General features: G+C 44.3%; 1 protein-coding gene across 1 annotated transcript; it reads right to left on the reverse strand.

The window, feature by feature from the left end:
* Positions 1-2932: 2932 nt before the first annotated feature.
* Positions 2933-17300, reverse strand: zgc:172145 (uncharacterized protein LOC559095 homolog). Its single transcript, XM_038807793.1, has 3 exons — positions 16776-17300; positions 8475-8621; positions 2933-5096 (listed from the first exon to the last, which is right to left on the reverse strand). Exons 1-3 carry the CDS (start codon positions 16941-16943, stop codon positions 4797-4799), a joined length of 615 nt encoding a protein of 204 aa, XP_038663721.1. The 5' UTR covers positions 16944-17300; the 3' UTR covers positions 2933-4796.
* Between the last annotated feature and the right edge of the window lie 885 nt (positions 17301-18185).

The following is an 18185-nucleotide window of genomic DNA, read 5'->3' on the forward strand; positions in this document are numbered from 1 at the left end:
CCATTTCCCATTGGCCCAGGCTCTCCATGACTGGGTCAGTCAGTCAGGCTGCCTGCTATCACACCATTAAACACCAGCCCTCTCCAGAAGAGCTTTCCTATTTCTCTCCTGACAGCAGCGACAAGTGCAATTTCCCCAAGGGTTTCATTAAATACATTTTATGCTAACCACTTGCGTGCATGCGTTGCTTTTTAAAAAAAAATATTTTGAAAGGTGAAGTTTTTCTATTTTCAACGTCGCCAGCATGGTCTCGCTCAATTCGGGTTTAAAACGTGAGAATTAAAATAAGAAAGATTATCGCGCGTGTTTCCCCTTGACGGACTGATCAGCCTCATCGAGCCCAGGAACTCCGGCGTCGTTTTCAACGCTTAACAAAACACATTCAAACGAACTCGCTTAAACAGGGCAACTCCTGTCCAGTCAGTTTCTGCGAGGTGAAATGGTCGATGGAAATGTAAATTATTTTGTGGTGACACGGCCCGATTTGTACCTCACGAGACAATTGTCTTTGCTGCAGTGAATTCAGTATTTAAACGGAATTATATATATAATCGGCCAAACAGGCGGAACGTGGTATTTTCATTCATTTGCGTCTTTGCTCCAAAAATATTTGGAAAAAACGTTTAAACCCCGCGGAACGAGGTTATCGAATTATTAAATAAATGTTTACGTTTTAATTCTAAGATGACATTTGCCGATGCGTGGTGTGAATGCATTTCCCTGGAGATTGTTTTTGAAAGTTAGCATTCAATTTATAACCAAATTTCTAGAAAAGTGGAAAACCAAGGTGATTTTTCCCTATCTTTAAAAAAAAAACATTATAGAGGATGATGTGAGGATAGAACGACATCCCCGGGGATTGGTTCAAAGAGGTGTCTATAAAGCGGAGAAATCGTTACACCCGCCTCCCCATCACCTCCATACTTTGACGCATCAAGCCCCATGTATCCAGTATGTAGCCTAGCAGCTTCTTGTATATACGGCGGTGTGAAATCTTTCCTGCAGGCCATTTGCTGCCAGCTACGCTGGACATGTTGGGTGAATCCGGTAGATGGAGTTAACTGTCCAATTACTGATCTGGCGCTAATAATCACATTATAGCGCCTCTCACCAATAAAGCGGGCTCAAACACACCGCTTCGAATCCCAGAAAGGTATTCCCCACGCCAACGTGTGAGTAACTATCACCCATTCTCCTAGGGGCAGCTTTTAATGGCCAGCTAAAAAGTAAATGTGTGTCTTTCACAGGCTGTTCTCATGAAACATGTTATTTCATTGGCCCACGAAACAGTCCCTCTGTACATATAGGGTAGTGTGCCTGAACCCATCTTCCTCTATTGCTCTGCTGTGTTCCTCATCAGGCCATGTGCTCGAGTGTGCCACTCGCGTTGACCAATCCTTGTCCATTGTGTGGAGGAGCTGCAGTGAGGTCTTCGCTCTTATTTTACAATGAATCAAATTCTGCTTTTAGTCGCCGACTGTTTTGTACGGACCTGTTTTCACATCTTTTGGAATTTTACTTGAAGGTGGACATTTCAGGACCAACCAAAGACAGTCCCCAAGCTTGTGGAATTGGGAGCGATCACAGAAGCCGGCAGCTGGCTAGTACTGGGCAGCAGTGACAAGGTAGCCCTATAGGGGAATGAGTGTTCACTGAAAATACCACCCACCGCTTACATCACCTCCAAATTCCATTACCTCAACTGCTCTCCTGGGTTGCTCTTGGGTCATCCAAAAAAAAACCTCCTCATGTACCTCACACGTTCACCTTTAGGGCGAAACGGTAGCACGGTGGTTAGCACTGTTGCTTCACAGCTCCAGGGTCCCGGGTTCGATCCCCGGCTTGGGTCACTGTCTGTGCAGAGTCTGCACATCCTCCCCGTGTGTGCGTGGGTTTCCTCTGGGTGCTTCAGTTTCCTCCCACAGTCCAAAGATGTGCAGGTTAGGTGGATTGGCCATGCTAAATTGTCCTTTGCGTCTAAAAAAGGTTAGGGGCTACTCGGTTATGGGTACTCTTTTCAAGGGCCGGTGCAGACTCGATGGGCCGGATGGCCTCCTTCTGCACTGTAAATTCTACGATTCTATGATTTAATGCGTTCATGGCATCGCTACTCTCTGCAACCCTCTTCAACTTAGTATCTGGCCCTCTCCCTCCATCCGCCACTAGTGGCGCCTGGACCTCATTCTGCAATATTCCCTCATCACCATCTTCCAGCCGGAGATTTCATCTTTTCTTCCAGTTTTCGGTAATTTCTAATCTCTCCTTCGGTTTGGGGAACAACTGTCTTGCTGCCCGTGTGAAGAACGTTCCTCTCAGGAAAATGCACTAATATATAATTGGCTGTCATTATCCTAGCGACTCTGGCAATGGAATTTATATCCGGTAATATCAGCTGGATTGTGACGGCGGGACAGTCTGCCAGGGCTCCGACTGGTTAAACTAGAAAGTTTGCGAACTCCAACTGCTCTTCCTGGCATTTTGTGGGATGTTTCGCCTCCGTTTTAAAAAATATATATACTTCCACAAAAGAGAGAAGGGCTTCGACTTTGGAGAATAATGGAGCGATTGCCCTTCTGTGTAACTTTCTCTCGGTCAGAAGCCGGCGACCCACATTGGCAGGTCTGAAGTGGGACTGGCTGCTGGCAACTTGGAACGGCCGGGAATGTGAAGAGTGCGAGCTGGAATGGTTATTGTGGTGACACCTTGACTGCACTGAATCGGAAATCAGCTATTAATTTTGCACCGATATTGCGAGTAGTGTGCGTTTAGGGTGAATTATATTGATTGCATCAAAGACTGGGACAGTCATAGAATGGTGATGAAAACTTTCACACTCCGGGCATAAATTTTAAACCAAGACGAGTTAAAGATGCGCAAGGTGGACGTGTGGCCTCCGATGCAGCGATTTCAGGATTCAAATTAAACCAGGCACTCTTTTTTTTCTCAGATTCTTTATTTGTTTCTGGGTACAAACAAGTGTATCGATTGTAAAACAGCGAGATGAATTCCACCAGTATAAACGCATATAAAAACCCACCCAGAGCAACCTAGAAACACTGGCACATGGACATTGAGGACTGACTGGGGCCAGTGAGATAGAAGATCGTGAACCAGTTCCACAATCCAGTTTAGCAATTGTAAACCCCGCCCCCTCCCCCCACTGAGTGTTAAGCAGGACAGCGAAAGGAGCTGCAGGAAAAAAATATTTAGAAAATAGCTTTCAAAAACTTTGCTTCCAGAAAAAATGTATACTGCGACAGAATCATTCGACTTCTTACAGGTGGAAGAAATGTACTTTAATTGTAGTGCTAAAAATGTTTGTGGTGTTGAATGGAAATGTACTTTAATTGGAGTGCTAAAAATGTTTGCGGATTTTGAATGGATGACATTGCAAGGGCGCCCGGCCGCACTTGTCATTGCTGTCGGTGCCTCTGCGATTTCAAGCGAAGACAGTCCGCGGAGGGAAGAACATGAGGCGGTGCAGGGAAGCTGTTAAAGAGTACACCATCCCCTGCTCGAATGCCCTATCCATTTTAAATTCCTTTCCTCATTCTTAAAGGGGGAGGCGCCAGAGGAAGAGAGAATGAAAGGATCCAAATGTCAGCAAACGTTCTCACTATGTGCTTTAAAAACCATTGTACATTCATCCTCTGAGTTGGTCGAAATTGAGGACTTGCCCAGAATCCACTTATATCGTAAAACCGAGTCTCGCTCCCATCCATATCCCGTGACTGTATAAAATGATTCATACCTTCCCCAGTAAACTATCCCACCTGAATGTGACACCGAGCCCCCACCTGTAGTATATGTTTCACACGTTATTAAGCGTAAGACCGCGCTCTGAACCACAATATAATTAACTGCTATAGTTCAAAAACAATGCAGTCTAGCACAAACGCAGTTAGGAAACTAATATATCAAATAAATTGCTGCCATTGCACTTAATAGATCTCTATCGTCGATTTGCTCTAATCCAAGATTAAAAGGTTCCACTTTTAAATTCAGTGGAAAGGTAACGTTTGTCTGAAAAAGCGGCATAAATGCAGTGGAAGCTTGGCCCACGCAGAGAATATCTGTACTGGGATACCGAGTACACCCATGGTCCCTTTCAAACACTCAACTGTAGGAACGACAAGCAACCAAAGCTTGGAGATAATACAGATGGTCTTACAGTATTGGTTGGTAATTGTGTGCGGATGCAGGAATCTGGACCGATCTATGATGGTGCGGTTTTACTAGGACAACCCATAATACATACGGAGAAAAGGGCATCGCTTTAAAAATACCACTCTTCAGTCACCTCGATATTCCTGTGTTAGGATATGAGCCATTATCCAGGATAAGGTTAACTGGAGGAATGTAACATTAACTGATGTACTTGGGTAAAGGGATAGGGCCATATTTGAATCCAAATCTTAATCTGGCCTCGTTATTCTTTACAATTAAATCTGAAAATAATACCTTGGAGACATTGTACCAAAATACTCTTTGTAAGTGGTCCCTATCCTGATCACCTTCCCCACACTGCTACCAAACCAGCGTGCAGGTTACCTGGGGTCCTCATGGTCCTGGCTTTACTAAGAACAACATTTAATTTCCGCGATTTATCAATCTTCATATTGTTTTAAAAATATAAATCTTATGGAACACTATAAAATGTTTCTTTTTTTTAAAAAGTCGAAATCATTAGCCTAGAAGAATAGAGTATCTTTCTAAAGGAGTGAGCTGGTAGCAATGCAGATTGAAAGGTTGTGATCTTTGGCATTTTATGGGACGGAGGAAAAACGATGACCCTCTCAGGCAGGTGGCTTCTGCAACTCCTCCTGCAGCCGGTCAATGAGGTATTCCCCAAAGCTAACTTGCCCTTCATCTGTGCAGCCCAGCCGGGTTGCGTTGGTGATCAAGTCGCCGGCCACTTTGATCTGCTGTATTTTGGGGACGAGGAGGCGTTTCCTGATGAAGCTGGTGGTGTGGGGGTCCGTGCAGCTTTTGCTCAGCACACAGAGTTCTTCCAAGAAGGTGGCCACCGTTTTCCACTGTTGAATTGTCTGATCCAGCGCTTGGCGCATGTTCTGCACCGTCTCGGTACTGGGTTTCTGCAAGGAAACATTACAACGGAAAAAATAGTCATGTAAGGGAGTGCCTGGGTCCTCCCGCTGCCCCCCCCCCCCCCCCCCCCCCCCCCCCCCATCCTCCCCCCAACCTTAGCGGAAACGTCAAGAATCCCCCCTGTTTCTTGGAGTTTTCTGAGGCGGATCATCGGTGCAATCCCAAAGTGATGTTTACATTACAATAATCTTAACATCCCCCCTCCCCCAAAGCAGTACTGAGGGAAAATGAAATGAAAAATGAAATGAAAATTGCTTATTGTCACGAGTAGGCTTCAATGAAGTTACTGTGAAAAGCCCCTAGTTGCTACATTCCAGCGCCTGTCCGGGGAGGCTGGTACGGGAAGTGCATAACCGTCACAGATGGGCATATATGGCCCAAGGGCAATTTTTCCAAAGTGCTTTTGGCGTGCTGGGCAATTTTTCTCTTTTTTCTAATTCATTTAAGGGATTATTGCCCATCATTCATTGCCCTTGAACTGAGAGGCTTGTTTGGCCATTTCAGTGTCAACCACATTGCTGTAGGTCAGGAGTCACAGGTAGGCTGGAGCAGATAAGGGCGGCAGATTTCCTCCCCTATTAGTGACAATGGACAATGGTTTCATGGTCATTATTGGACATTTAATTCCAGCTTTTAATTCAAATTTCACCATCGGTCATGGTGGGATTGGATCCCAGGTCCCCGTGATGCCAGTACCACCTGGAAATCCTAGAAACAGATTATCTGGTGGTAATCACATTGCTGGTTGCTATTCGGCTGCTACATTCCTTGCGCTACAACAGTGACTACACATCAAAAGTACTTCAAATGGCTATAAAGCTCTCTGAGATGTCAGACAGTGCTGAAAGGCACCATATAAATGCAAGACTTTCTTTTTGCTTTGGATGTCTCTGAGAATGTACATTCCGGTAAAGATCAATTCTACATGGAAAGTACTTCATTGGCTGTCCAGGCGTTTTTTGACATCAAGAAGGCATGGGGTGCTATATAAACAGCACATGTCTCTCTGCTAGACTCTTATTCATACTTAAGGAGCGAATCTATCAGGCATGTCACTGAGACATTCAAATTGCTGCTGGATTGGACTGTAATATGATTAAGAGGAAATAGCTATGGTGACTGGTATTGACAATGGATATCAATGGCACAATATCACCTCTAAATTTGAAGCAGTAATAAATAACTAGCAGGTCAGTTTTGAGCTGTCATGGCGCATGGGAGTCAGGGGGAAGAGGAGGAGAAGTAAATAGACGATTTGAGTTAGATTGGCAGCTACATACGAATTAGGATCAGGAGTAGGCCACTCGGCTCCTCGAGCCTGCTCTGCCATTCAATAAGATCATGGCTTATCTGATTGTCATCGTAACCCCACATTCCTGCCTATGCCCGCTAAACTTTCACTTCCTTGTTATTCAAGAATCTATCCACCTTTGCCGTAAAAATATTCAAATACTCTGCTTCCATTGTCTTTTGAGGAAGAGAGTTCCAGAGACTCACGACTGTTTGAGAGAAAATATTTCCCCTCATCGCCATCTTAAATGAGCGACCCCTTATTTTTAAAGAGTTGATCTCTAGTTTTAGATTCTCCCACAAGAGGAAACATTCTCTTCACATCCACCCTGTCAATACCCTCAGGATGTGATCTGTTTCAATCAAGTCACCTCTTATATTTTTTAACCCCAGTGGATACAAGTCTAGCCTGTCCAACCTTTCCTCATAAGACAACTCTCCCATTCCAGGCATTAGTTCGATTCCCGGCTTGGGTCACTGTCTATGTGGAGTCTGCACGTTCTCCCTGTGACAGCGTGGGTTTCGTCTGGGTGCTCCGGTTTCCTCCCATAAGTCCCGAAAGACATGCTTGTTAGATGAATTGGACATTCTGAATTCTCCCTCAATGTACCCAAACAGGCGCTGGAATGTGGCGACTAGGGGCTTTTCACAGTAACTTCATTGCAATCTTTTTAAAAATAAATTTAGAGTACCCAATTCATTTCTTCCAATTAAGGGGCGATTTAGCGTGGCCAATCCATCTAGCCTACACATTTTTGGGTTGTGGGGGCGAAACCCACGGAAACACGGGGAGAATGAACTTCATTGCAGTATTAATGCATGCCTACTTATGACAATAAAGATTATTATTATAGTTTAGTAAACTTTTTCTGAACTGTTTCCAATGCATTAATATCCTTCCTTAAATAAGGAGACCAGTACTGTACATAGTTACTCCAGATGTGGTCTCACCAATGCTGCATAAAACTGCATAAAACTGTCATACGTTTGACATCCTTTGAACATTTTGGACTAATGTTTGCAGTATAAATAACTAGCTGGGTAAACTGACCATCATAGCTTCCCTGAACATACATTGCATGTTGAAAATTTTGTGCTTTCATCTCATTTATGATTGTTTGTACAGTTTTTTTTTTTTACACAGACCAGTTGTCTCCCAGGGTTCTCTCATTATGCACCCTCATCGAATAAGGCAGAAGATTCAGATGGGGTTCAGACTCACAATATAATTCTCTTTCCCCTTGCCTTATTTGTGCCAATTATTTCTGTATTTGATCTAATGGCCAGAAAGCAGATCTGGCAACAAGAGCCAATTTTCTTGATTCTTCCTCCCACCAAATCATTGACATGATAATCTATGGGTAATACTCAATTCATTGGCTCTATGTACTTAAGGAAAAGCCAATTGCCTAAATCAACTCATTTCGAAAATAATGCTAGTTAGTGATTTAGAACAAGTGAAGGTAACACTCTAGCAGAGAACACAATCTGACCACAGCTAATTATTGTTTTTTGTTGAATGACCTCAGATTTACTGATTGACCTTTGACCCATCCCATTCCATGGTTATTAAAGATTCTCCAGCTACACATAACATTGAACTGGATGATACTATTGAACTGGATGACACTGAATGTATCAGATGAGTATGTATCTTAAGTCACATTCCATGTGGGGCAATTGTGTTATCTACATGCACGGTGGGTAGCACTGTTGCTTCACAGCGCCAGGGACCCGGGTCCGATTCCCAGTTTGGGTCACTATGCGGAGTCTGCACATTCGCCACGAGTCTGCGTGCGTTCCTCTGGACAGTCCAGTTTCCTCCCACATGTCCCGAAAGACATGCTTGTTCGGTGAATTGGACATTCTGAATTCTAATTCAGTGTACCCGAACAGGCAGCGGAGTGCGGCAATGAGGGGATTTTCATAGTAACTTCATTGCAGTGCTAATATAAGCCTACTTGTGACTAATACTACTGATAAAGATCTAGCTCCTTTTGGAGAAGTGTATTCTTCTCTACATGACCTGCTCTGATATTGGCAGATCTGCCAGCTCGCCAGACACTTGCCAATACCTTAATGTCCTTGGCGCAGTAGTGACCCCCTCGCTCCTTCTGGTACTCAAGCAGGATTTCGGCGTTGTGCTCCTCCTCATCCGCCACTTTCTGGAAATAACCAGAAACTCTGGGCAAAGCAACGCCATCTTGCTCGAAGATCTCCGCCTGGCGATAAAAGAGAAATAAGCGTCGTGAGTGGAGGTCAGCAAACAGGTCAACTGACCACCAGCTAGAGTCCAGTCTTCACTCCAGCTGGAAGGAAACCCCCGGCTCCATTATTTCAGCCACAGTAATTTTATAACATTGACAGAACAAAGATATCGAGAATGCAAAACCTTGTGGCGGATCTATCAGCTGCTAATAAATATTTGCATTAAGCGTGCCTTGCAGCCAATGCGGTGTTTTTGAATATTGCCATTGTTGTGATACAGCAAATATAAAACGTAAATATAGAAAATACAAAAAAGCTTAGCTCCAAAAACAAAAGTGCAAAATTCTAAAGGGATTAGTTGTTTTTCCTGTTAGTTTCTTGAAGGCCATGTATATAGAATTCATAATATGTGAGAGAAGCGCCAACGGGGTTTAGGAGTGAGGACTGGATGGTCTTGTCCTCTGGTGCCTTGTTCCTCCACATAGTTGGAGGAAGAGATCAGTACCGTCCCCGATTGAGTCGCTTGATGGTTCATTCATTTACTCCGAATGGTAGCTATTCCAGCCCCTCGATATGAGAGCCAACAGTCTAATGGCAATCGCTGCTCTTTCTGTTTACCTTCACACATTTTGTGATTAACTCCAAATTGAAAGACAACGAAGCAGGAACTTGGCCGTGCTTGCTCAATTCGGGCAGATTTAAACTTGTTCTTACGCCTATGTAAACCAGACTATAGGCCATACCAAATTCTAATAATATTGCCCAATGACTAACGTAATACACACGGAGCTGTGTCCAACACGTCAGGGTGGAGGGGATACTTAGTGTTTACAATGTGTCAACTTTTATTTCAAGACTAATTGTGCAGCATTCCGTTATTGCGTGATCGTTCCCAGAGTGAACGATTATGTGTCTTTTGGAGAATTCAAAATTTAAAGCGTTCAGTCAGTGTACAGGGCAAAAAGTGTGTGGTTGACCTTTTCAGACCCTAAAAGGAGAGGAGCAAAAAGAAGGAAGAAAAGCCGAGAAATAGGTTGCTCCCTTACCGAGCCAATCTTGATCTCTTCATGATTGGAACTCGTTAGGAACAGGTATTAACTTAGGTTGTGCAACTGTTACCTGCCATTTATCTGCTTTTGTGTGGATGTTGTTTAGGTCCAGTTATAGACTAATATGGGCTCCTTCACTCTTGTAAATGCAGCATAATACTTTGGAACGATCAGTGAACGGCCCCACTCCTGATCCAATGATGGAGAGACAGCTGATGAAGTAGATGAAGCTGGGCTCAGGATATTTCCATGAGGAACTTTTGCAGTGATATCCTGTGTTGCAATAATGGGTTTTCAACAACCATTACACTTTCTTGTTTTAACTATGACACTAACTACTGGATGGACATTGACCTCAATTTTCCCTTAATGCTATGTTCAATTGAGAGCTGCCTTAATGTCCAGGCAGCTACTCTTTGTTCTCCTCTGGCATTCAGCTCTGCTGTTCACATCTGAGGCTGTGATGAGATTTAGGTTTCTGCTAGAAAGCAAGGTGACTATCAGTGAGCAAGTTTTTGGTTACTAGATGCCACCTGATCACACCCTTTCTGACTGCATTGATCACTTTATTGCTAATTGGGAGGAGGATGATGGGGCAGTAATATATTGATTTGATTTGTATTTTTGGGACCGGACCCATGGAGATGATTTTTCACACAGTCAGGCAGATGTCCGTGAATGGGAGAGCAGTTAGTTCTGTTATCTTATCACTGGGATACTTCCTTGGTGGGTATCTTTGCACATTAGGCTCAAAGTGACATATTGTCTTAAACATGCATTTTTAAAGCTAAATATCGCATACATTTTCTCCCCATGCAAAGAAAAAGGTCACAGGGAATCTGCTCGGTACAGGGAAATAGAAAGACTTATTTATACAGCAATATATGACATGCATAACAGTTGTTTTGAAGTTGGTAATCCCGTAACAGCCTTCCCGAACAGGTGCCGGAATGTGGTGACTAGGGGCTTTTCACAGTAACTTCATTTGAAGCCTACTTCTGACAATAAGCGATTTTCATTAATTGTTATGTGGGCAGGTGCAACAGCCATTTTGCACTAAACCTCATAAATGCCAATGAAATAAGGTAAGCAATCCATTTCTAGTGGTGCTGATGTAGGGAGGAATGTTGTCTAGAATTGTGCTCTGGTATCTTTTATACTTCCTTGAACAACCAGAACAGTCAGACAGGACCGTGGTTTAACAGTTCGTTGAAAAGAATGAAACTTCTAATAATAGTTGTGTTGTCAGATACTGAAAAGCTGTGAAAAAAGCAGGGTAGTTGTGATGGGTGATTTTGACTTCCCCCATATTGACTCGGAATCCCTTACGGCCAGGAGCTTGGATGGAGTGTAATTTGTTGGATGTGTCCAGGAGGTCTTTTTGATGCAGTATGTTGACAATCCAACCAGGGAGGAGGCCATACTATACTTGGTATTGGGGAATGAGCCAGGCCAGGTGATTAATGATTCAGTGGGGGTGCATTTTGGGTTTAGCGACCATAATTCCATAAGATTTTGAGTAGTCATGCATAAAGACAAGAGTGGCCGAGGGTGAGGGTGCATAATTGGGCAAGGGCCAATTACATCCAAATTAGACAGGAACTGGGTAATGTGGATTGGGAGAGGCTATTTGAGGGCAAATCCATGTCTGACGTGTGGGAGGGTTGTGGATGTAGTTTATATGGACTTTAGTAAGGCGTTTGACAAGGTCCCACATGGCAGACAGGTACAAAAACTAAAATCACATGTGATTCGGGACGGCTGGCTAGATAGATACAGAACTGGCTTGGTTATAGAAGACAGAGAAGAGCAGTGGAAGGGTGTTTTTCTGAATGGAGATCTGTAGCTCGTGGTGTTCCGCAGGGATCAGTGCTGGGACCTCTGCTGTTTGTAGTACATATAAATGATTTGGAGGAAAATGTGGATGGTCTGATTAGTCAGTTTGCGGATGACATGAAGATTGGCTGAGTTGCTGATAGTGCCCAGGATTGTCAGAGGAGATAACAGGATATAGATAGATTGGAGACTTGGGCACAGAAATGGCAGACAAGAGTTTAATCTGGACAAATGTGAGGTGATGCATTTTGGAGGATCAAATCTAGGTATGAATTATGAATGGCAGAAACCTCAGGAACATTGACATACAGAGGGATCTGGGCGTGCTGGTCCACATTTCCCTGAAAGTGGCAACACAGGAGGTCAAGGTGATTAAGAAGGCATATGGCATGCTTGCATTCATCAGCCGGGGAATTGAGTACACGAGTTGGCGAAATCATGATGAAGCTATATAAAACCTTGGTTAGGCCACATTTGGAGCATCGCGTGCAGCTCTGGTCACCACATTATCAGAAGGACGTGGAAGCTTTGGAGAGAGTGCAAAGAAGGTTCGCCAGGATATTGCCTGGTCTCGAGGGTGCTGACTATGAGGAGAGGTTGAATAAACTAGGATTGTTTTCACTGGAAAGACGGAGTCTGAGGGGAGACCCGATAGAGGTCTACAAAACTATGAGAGGCACAGACAGGGTGGATAGTCAGAGGCTTTTTTTGAGGGTGGAAGTGCCAATTACAAGGGGACACAGGTTGAAGGTGAGAGGGGAAAAGTTTAAGGGAGATGTGCGGGGTAAGTTTTTCACGCAGAGTGGTGGGTACCTGGAACACGCTGCCAGAGGATATGGTGGAAGTAGGCACATTAGCAACATTTAAGAGGCATTTGGATCTGAATTGGGGGGAAATAGAGGGATACGGACTGAGTAAGTGCAAAGGGTTTTTTTAAAAGTTAGGGCATCATGATCAGCACAGACTTGGAGGGCCGAAGGACCTGTTCAGGTGCTGTACCTTTTGTTGTTCTTTGTTAATATTAACGCCTAAATTAGACCACGCTATGCAGAAACTATCCTAAGATAGGTTGCAGAGAATAAAATGAAACAATTAAACAAATCTGAATTAAGAGAAGTAATTGAGAGCTTGGTTGAAAAGATGGGTGTTTTAGTGGTCATAAGTGTAGAGATGAGAGGGTTTAGGGAAGGCGGTCCAGTTATCAGAGCTGAGATAGTGACACATTGGAAATAAAGGCCGATACAAATGTCAGTCACAGAATAGATTGATGCAACAAAGAATATATGGCTTAAAGAGCTTTCGGAGCTCAGATGAAGTGATGCTGTAGGAGGATTCTAAAAAAGGATTCAAGATTTTAATCTCTGTACATTTAGGGCACCGGAAACAATGAATGGTTGGAATTCCCCAGTCATTAGGATTCACTTTTCCCGCTGGCAGCGCAGTTCCGTCAGCGGGTTTCAGTGCGGCGTGGGGTGGTTTCAATGTGAAATCCTATTCACAAGCGGTGGGAAGACAGTCTTTGCTGGCGGCCGAGAAACACACGGCTGGGGGAATGGAGAATCCAGCAAGTGCTGAGGTGAAAACCAGGCCAAAGTGCAAGATGGCTTATAGGCTTTCCCCAGTCACTGTAGCTTTTCTGATCATTTCCATCTTACTCTCAACCCTAGCTTCAACATCACAACACTTGAATCCTGGTGACCAGAGAATTCTGGCGAGCATTTATGATAATAACAGCTTATTGTCACAAGTAGGCTTTATTGTGAAAAGCCCCTAGTCGCCACATTCCGGTGCCTGTTCGGGGAGGCTGGTACAGGAATTGAACCCGCGCTGTTGCCTTGTTCTGCATTACAAGCCAGTTATTTAGCCCAGTGTGCTAAACCAGCCTCACCATAAAGTTCTGATATTATGCTTCCCCTTCTACTTCACATGGCTGTGTATATACACCGCCCTGACCCCACTGCACTTGTTCTAACTCCTGTTCTCATCCTCCTTCCTGCATCTCTGCATATACTCAAATTGATGGCCTATGTAATTTTGTGTTAAACTCGATCTTGAGCCGAGATTGAAATTTTAATTCAGCCTGACCGGATTGCCAACTTCCACCTCTGAAATGTCTGGTCTTATCTTTTCATGTCCCCATTTCTGTTCAAACCCTCATCTAGAACATACAGTGCAGAAGGAGGCCATTCGGCCCATCGAGTCTGCACCGAACCACTTAAGCCCTCACTTCCACCCTATCTCCGTAACCCAATAACCCCTCCTAACCTTTTTGGTCACTAAGGGCAATTATCATGACCAATCCACCTAACCTGCACGTCTTTGGACTGTGGGAGGAAACCGGAGCACCCGGAGGAAACCCACGCAGACACGGGGAGAACGTGCAGACTCCGCACAGACAGTGACCCAGCAGGGAATCAAACCTGGGACCCTGGCGCTGTGAAGCCACAGTTCTATCCACTTGTGCTATCATGCTGCCCGGTCAATCTCTGTTTGATTATTCTCTCACTCAACTTTCCTAATAACTTCCTCAATAGGCCTCGGAACCTCCACTCTCATTAAACCCCCCAACTCATCAAACATTCTGCTGCCTGAACCTCTCCCAGGTGAAGTTCTTCTCACCAGCAGGTCCTGTCCTTGCCAAACTCCATTGGCTCCCATTCTCAAACACATTAACTTCAAAATAGCCCCTGATATCTACACATTGGTCTGTATCTTTGCTCTTCCTGTCAGTCATACCTCATTGTTTTCTTCCTCTACTCTTTGACTCTGCTGCAATCTGTTTCCCCCTGCATCCACACTATATCAGCAGAGATGCTAAAGCCGTCATCATGGTCTCTCCTTCAACGTATCACCTTGTGGCATCTCTTTTCCCGACTTCAAATTCACCTCAAAACCTATCAGTGGACAGTGTCTTCAACCACTTCTTCAATTTTCCTCCAATTCCTGCTTAGCTCTGACTCCCAATTGCCAGGAAATTAAGTTTCTGCTATGTTAAATGCTGTTACACTAATGCTGTAACAATGGAAATCTGTTGGTGATGGTAACAATAGTTTGTCAGGTTTCCTGTAGAAGACTCAGCAACAGAGTGCTACTTTTTAGTTCACTATGACCTAATGATATTGAGATAACCAATTGTGGTGACATACAGGACAAAAGTCTTTGCACAAAACTACCAATAATTCGTGATATCCAGACTTAACCTTGGCCTAAAATGTTCTCCATTTCTGAAGGTCCTAATGCTTGCTATGATGCTGCTTGATGGACTCAGCGACATTCCAAGTGGCGATTCTTTGGTTGTTGAGCCAAGGACTGTCCACACACTATTTAATTAGGGCTAGAGCACCAGGGTAATGACTTGAAGCTGCAAAAGTGCCCTTATCTCTTGAAGGTTGAACCCCAATTGGAATGCTGCAACTGATACACTGCACAGAACAACAACTTGTATTTATATAGTGCCTTTAATATACTAAAACATTCAAAGTCACTTCACAAGGCATTATGAATCAAAATATAACACTGAGCCACTAATGGAGATATTAGGGTCGATGGCCAAAAGCTTGGTCAAATAGACCGTGGGTCACATCTTAAAGGAGAAAAACAGAAATTGTACCTGCAGGTCTTCTCCTATGTACGGTTTAGTACTAAACTGTCCACTGCCTTCAGCAGTTAGGATATATGAGGAGCATCTTAAATGAGTATACATTATTACAAGTTCCAGCATAAATCATGAATCATACTTCAATGATTAGTCACACACCATTGACACAGTATACTGCAAATCTTAAGACCGGCCTGGACATTTTTAAAAACTCAAGTGCTTCCATTTCCCTATACATTTAAAAATAAGGAAACCTTCTCATAACTAAGCACTGATGGGTGAATAAGGCAGTTTAACTTCGATCTGCCAACTATTATCAAATGCCGCTGGACAGTATCTGTATTCAAATATTAGCTTTTGAATTAACTATGATTTTTTTCCCTCTCAAAATTAACACCTATGTACTCACCAAGGAAAATCATTAAGCTCAAGTGGTAATGTCCTAGAACTGGCTGCCCACGAGGGAAGCTGATATGATCAATGATTCCAAAAGGAAATTAGGATGGACAACTTGAAGGGAAACTAAAAACTAACAGGGATATGGAGAAAGAGTAGGAGATGGGACAGACTGGATTGTTCCACAGAGCGGTGACATTGACTCGATGGACAGAATGGCCTCCTTTTTGGCGTAAATGGCTTTATGACTCGCAGGGGTAGATTAGTTCTCAGATCAACCCCTCCCATGTGTACAATGGTTGCTGTGGTGCCATATATTTTCAAAGTGAAATATTAGCCAATCCTGTATTGCCAATCCGGAATGCTGCAGTAGACACATTTTTCAAACCACTTCCGATTATTAACAATTCAGTGCTGCTGCCCCCCCCCCCCCCCCCCAAAAAAAAGCCTGCCTTTGTTTTACAGTACATAAGATGACTGAAAGGTCAAAGTATACAGCGAGCTCCAGGGCCTCTTCCACAGAATTTAACAAATGAAAAATGTTGATGACACTTGGGGTGTGTTTATACTGTAGCTAATTTCGTGACTGGCCACTACTTTGAAGCCAAGGCACCTTGCACATATTATTTGCACCTCCCCCCCCCCCCCCCCCCCCCCCACTCTTATTTGAATTTCTCTCACTAGAAGGATGCTCTTTTCATCCCCTGCTCGTTCTCCATAACCCTGCTAGTTTTGAGATGACATGTAAGCTAACCCACAGTCTCTAAAGCACTGAAGAGTTTTATTGTTTACAGGAAGTTTATAACCCCCCCCCCCCCCCCCCCCCGCCTTTGGGCACTTTGTGAATTCTGAGTTTGGCAGTGAGATATCTGAAGCAGGGTCAAACTTCTCCACCTCCTCTGGAATTAATGCTATTAACATTGCAGGGAAATGCCTCCTTGACTATTTTGGACGAGGGCCGTTTTACTGTTGATTTGCTATGCTCAATACCGTACACAGCACAACTTTATTCACTGATCATCCATTTTGCCTTAAAAGTAAATTAGCTTCTTTTTCTAACTCGCTGAATTTGAGAAAACAGAAAGGTTCCCAATTTTAAATTGAGGTTTGCAGTAAAACAAATCAATAACTCTGCTCTGCAGTGGCAGCACATACTCCCTCACAGCCCAACGAGTTCCTTCACCAGCAATTCCGTGCATCAAGATCATGTGCTGGTCAGGTCCCATTGCATGGTGGTGCCCACCCACCCAGCCAGCCAGCCCCTCGCCCCAACCCCAGCGCCGCCTTACCAGAGCCTGGAAACGGTAGGAAACCTGATAGAAGAGGGTGATGAGCCCGCACACCGCCTCCTCCACACTCTCAGGGTAGTTCTGCTTCACCTGGCTGCCTGACGCCGGCTGATGGAAGGAGCAGATGGGCAGGCACGTTTTCTGGCGCTTCCACTTGGGCTCTGCCATTTGCCCGGAGAGAGGGAGACGGAAATAATAAGAAAACAACTAAATTAAAAAAAACGTGACAGCGCAGCGGGTCACAGGCAGCCGCAGAACATGTGCACTTTCCTCTTCCAGTTCAAACCGAGCTTCATCCGGATGAAGAGGCCGCGGAGGGTCAGGGATCTTAAAAGCGGGATGCGATCAACAGCCTGGCAAGAAATAGATTGAGACTGACGGGCAACTTGTCAGAGAGGGAGGGGAGAGCAACTGTAAAGTTGATCACACGTTTCACGCCATTTGGCAAGGTTGTTGCTTAATCTGCATTGAGTCATCATCATAAAACGCAAGTAGCCGGTCCATTGAACACATCCACAGAGATTGTGCAGGACAGCCCGAATCAAAGTGAAATAAACCTGACCTGACAGATGGAACAACACCCTTCTGATAACTTCTGTCAGCAACTGAAACACGAAATATACCCTCACTTGATTTCTTGATTTAAAACTACTCTGTCACACATCTGTGACAACCAGAAGATTAGTGCGGTGAAACTCCAATGGAGGGTTTGTCAGTCGTGGGCAAAACTCCAGCAACTGTTGGTTTTAATTCAAATTACTGCTTAAAAAAAAAACTTTTTTTCCATTTATCCTCTTTAACCCATCCCTCCGTTTTTGGACGTTGGTTCCTGCTCATTCTCTCAATGAGCGTTACTATCCAACCAGCCACTCGTCACATGATCCTCCAGGTGGGTGACCACCAGAATGACAGTAGAATGGACACTGCCAGAGTGTCAGTAGAATGGACACTGCCAGAATGGCAATAGAATGGACACCGCCAGAGTGGCAGTAGAATGGACACTGCCAGAGTGTCAGTAGAATGGACACCGCCAGAGTGGCAATAGAGTGGACACCGCCAGTGTGGCAATATAATGGATACTGCCAGAGTGATAGTACAATGGACAATGCCAGAGTGTCAGTAGAATGGACACCGCCAGAGTGACACTAGAACAGACATCGCCAGAGCGTCAGTAGAATGAGCACCACCAGAGTGGCTTTAGAATGGACACCACCACAGTGACAGTAGAATGGACACCGCCAGAGCGTCAATAGATTGAGCACCACCAGAGTGTCAGTAGAATGGACACCGCCAGAGCGACAGTAGAATGGACACCGCCAGAGTGTCAGTAGAATGGACACTGCCAGAGTGGCAATAGAGTGGACACCACCAGTATGGCAATAGAATGGATACTGCCAGAGTGGTAGTACA

The sequence above is a fragment of the Scyliorhinus canicula genome, chromosome 9 (genome assembly GCF_902713615.1).
Source record: "Scyliorhinus canicula chromosome 9, sScyCan1.1, whole genome shotgun sequence".
In the NCBI taxonomy this organism is placed as follows: domain Eukaryota; kingdom Metazoa; phylum Chordata; class Chondrichthyes; order Carcharhiniformes; family Scyliorhinidae; genus Scyliorhinus; species Scyliorhinus canicula.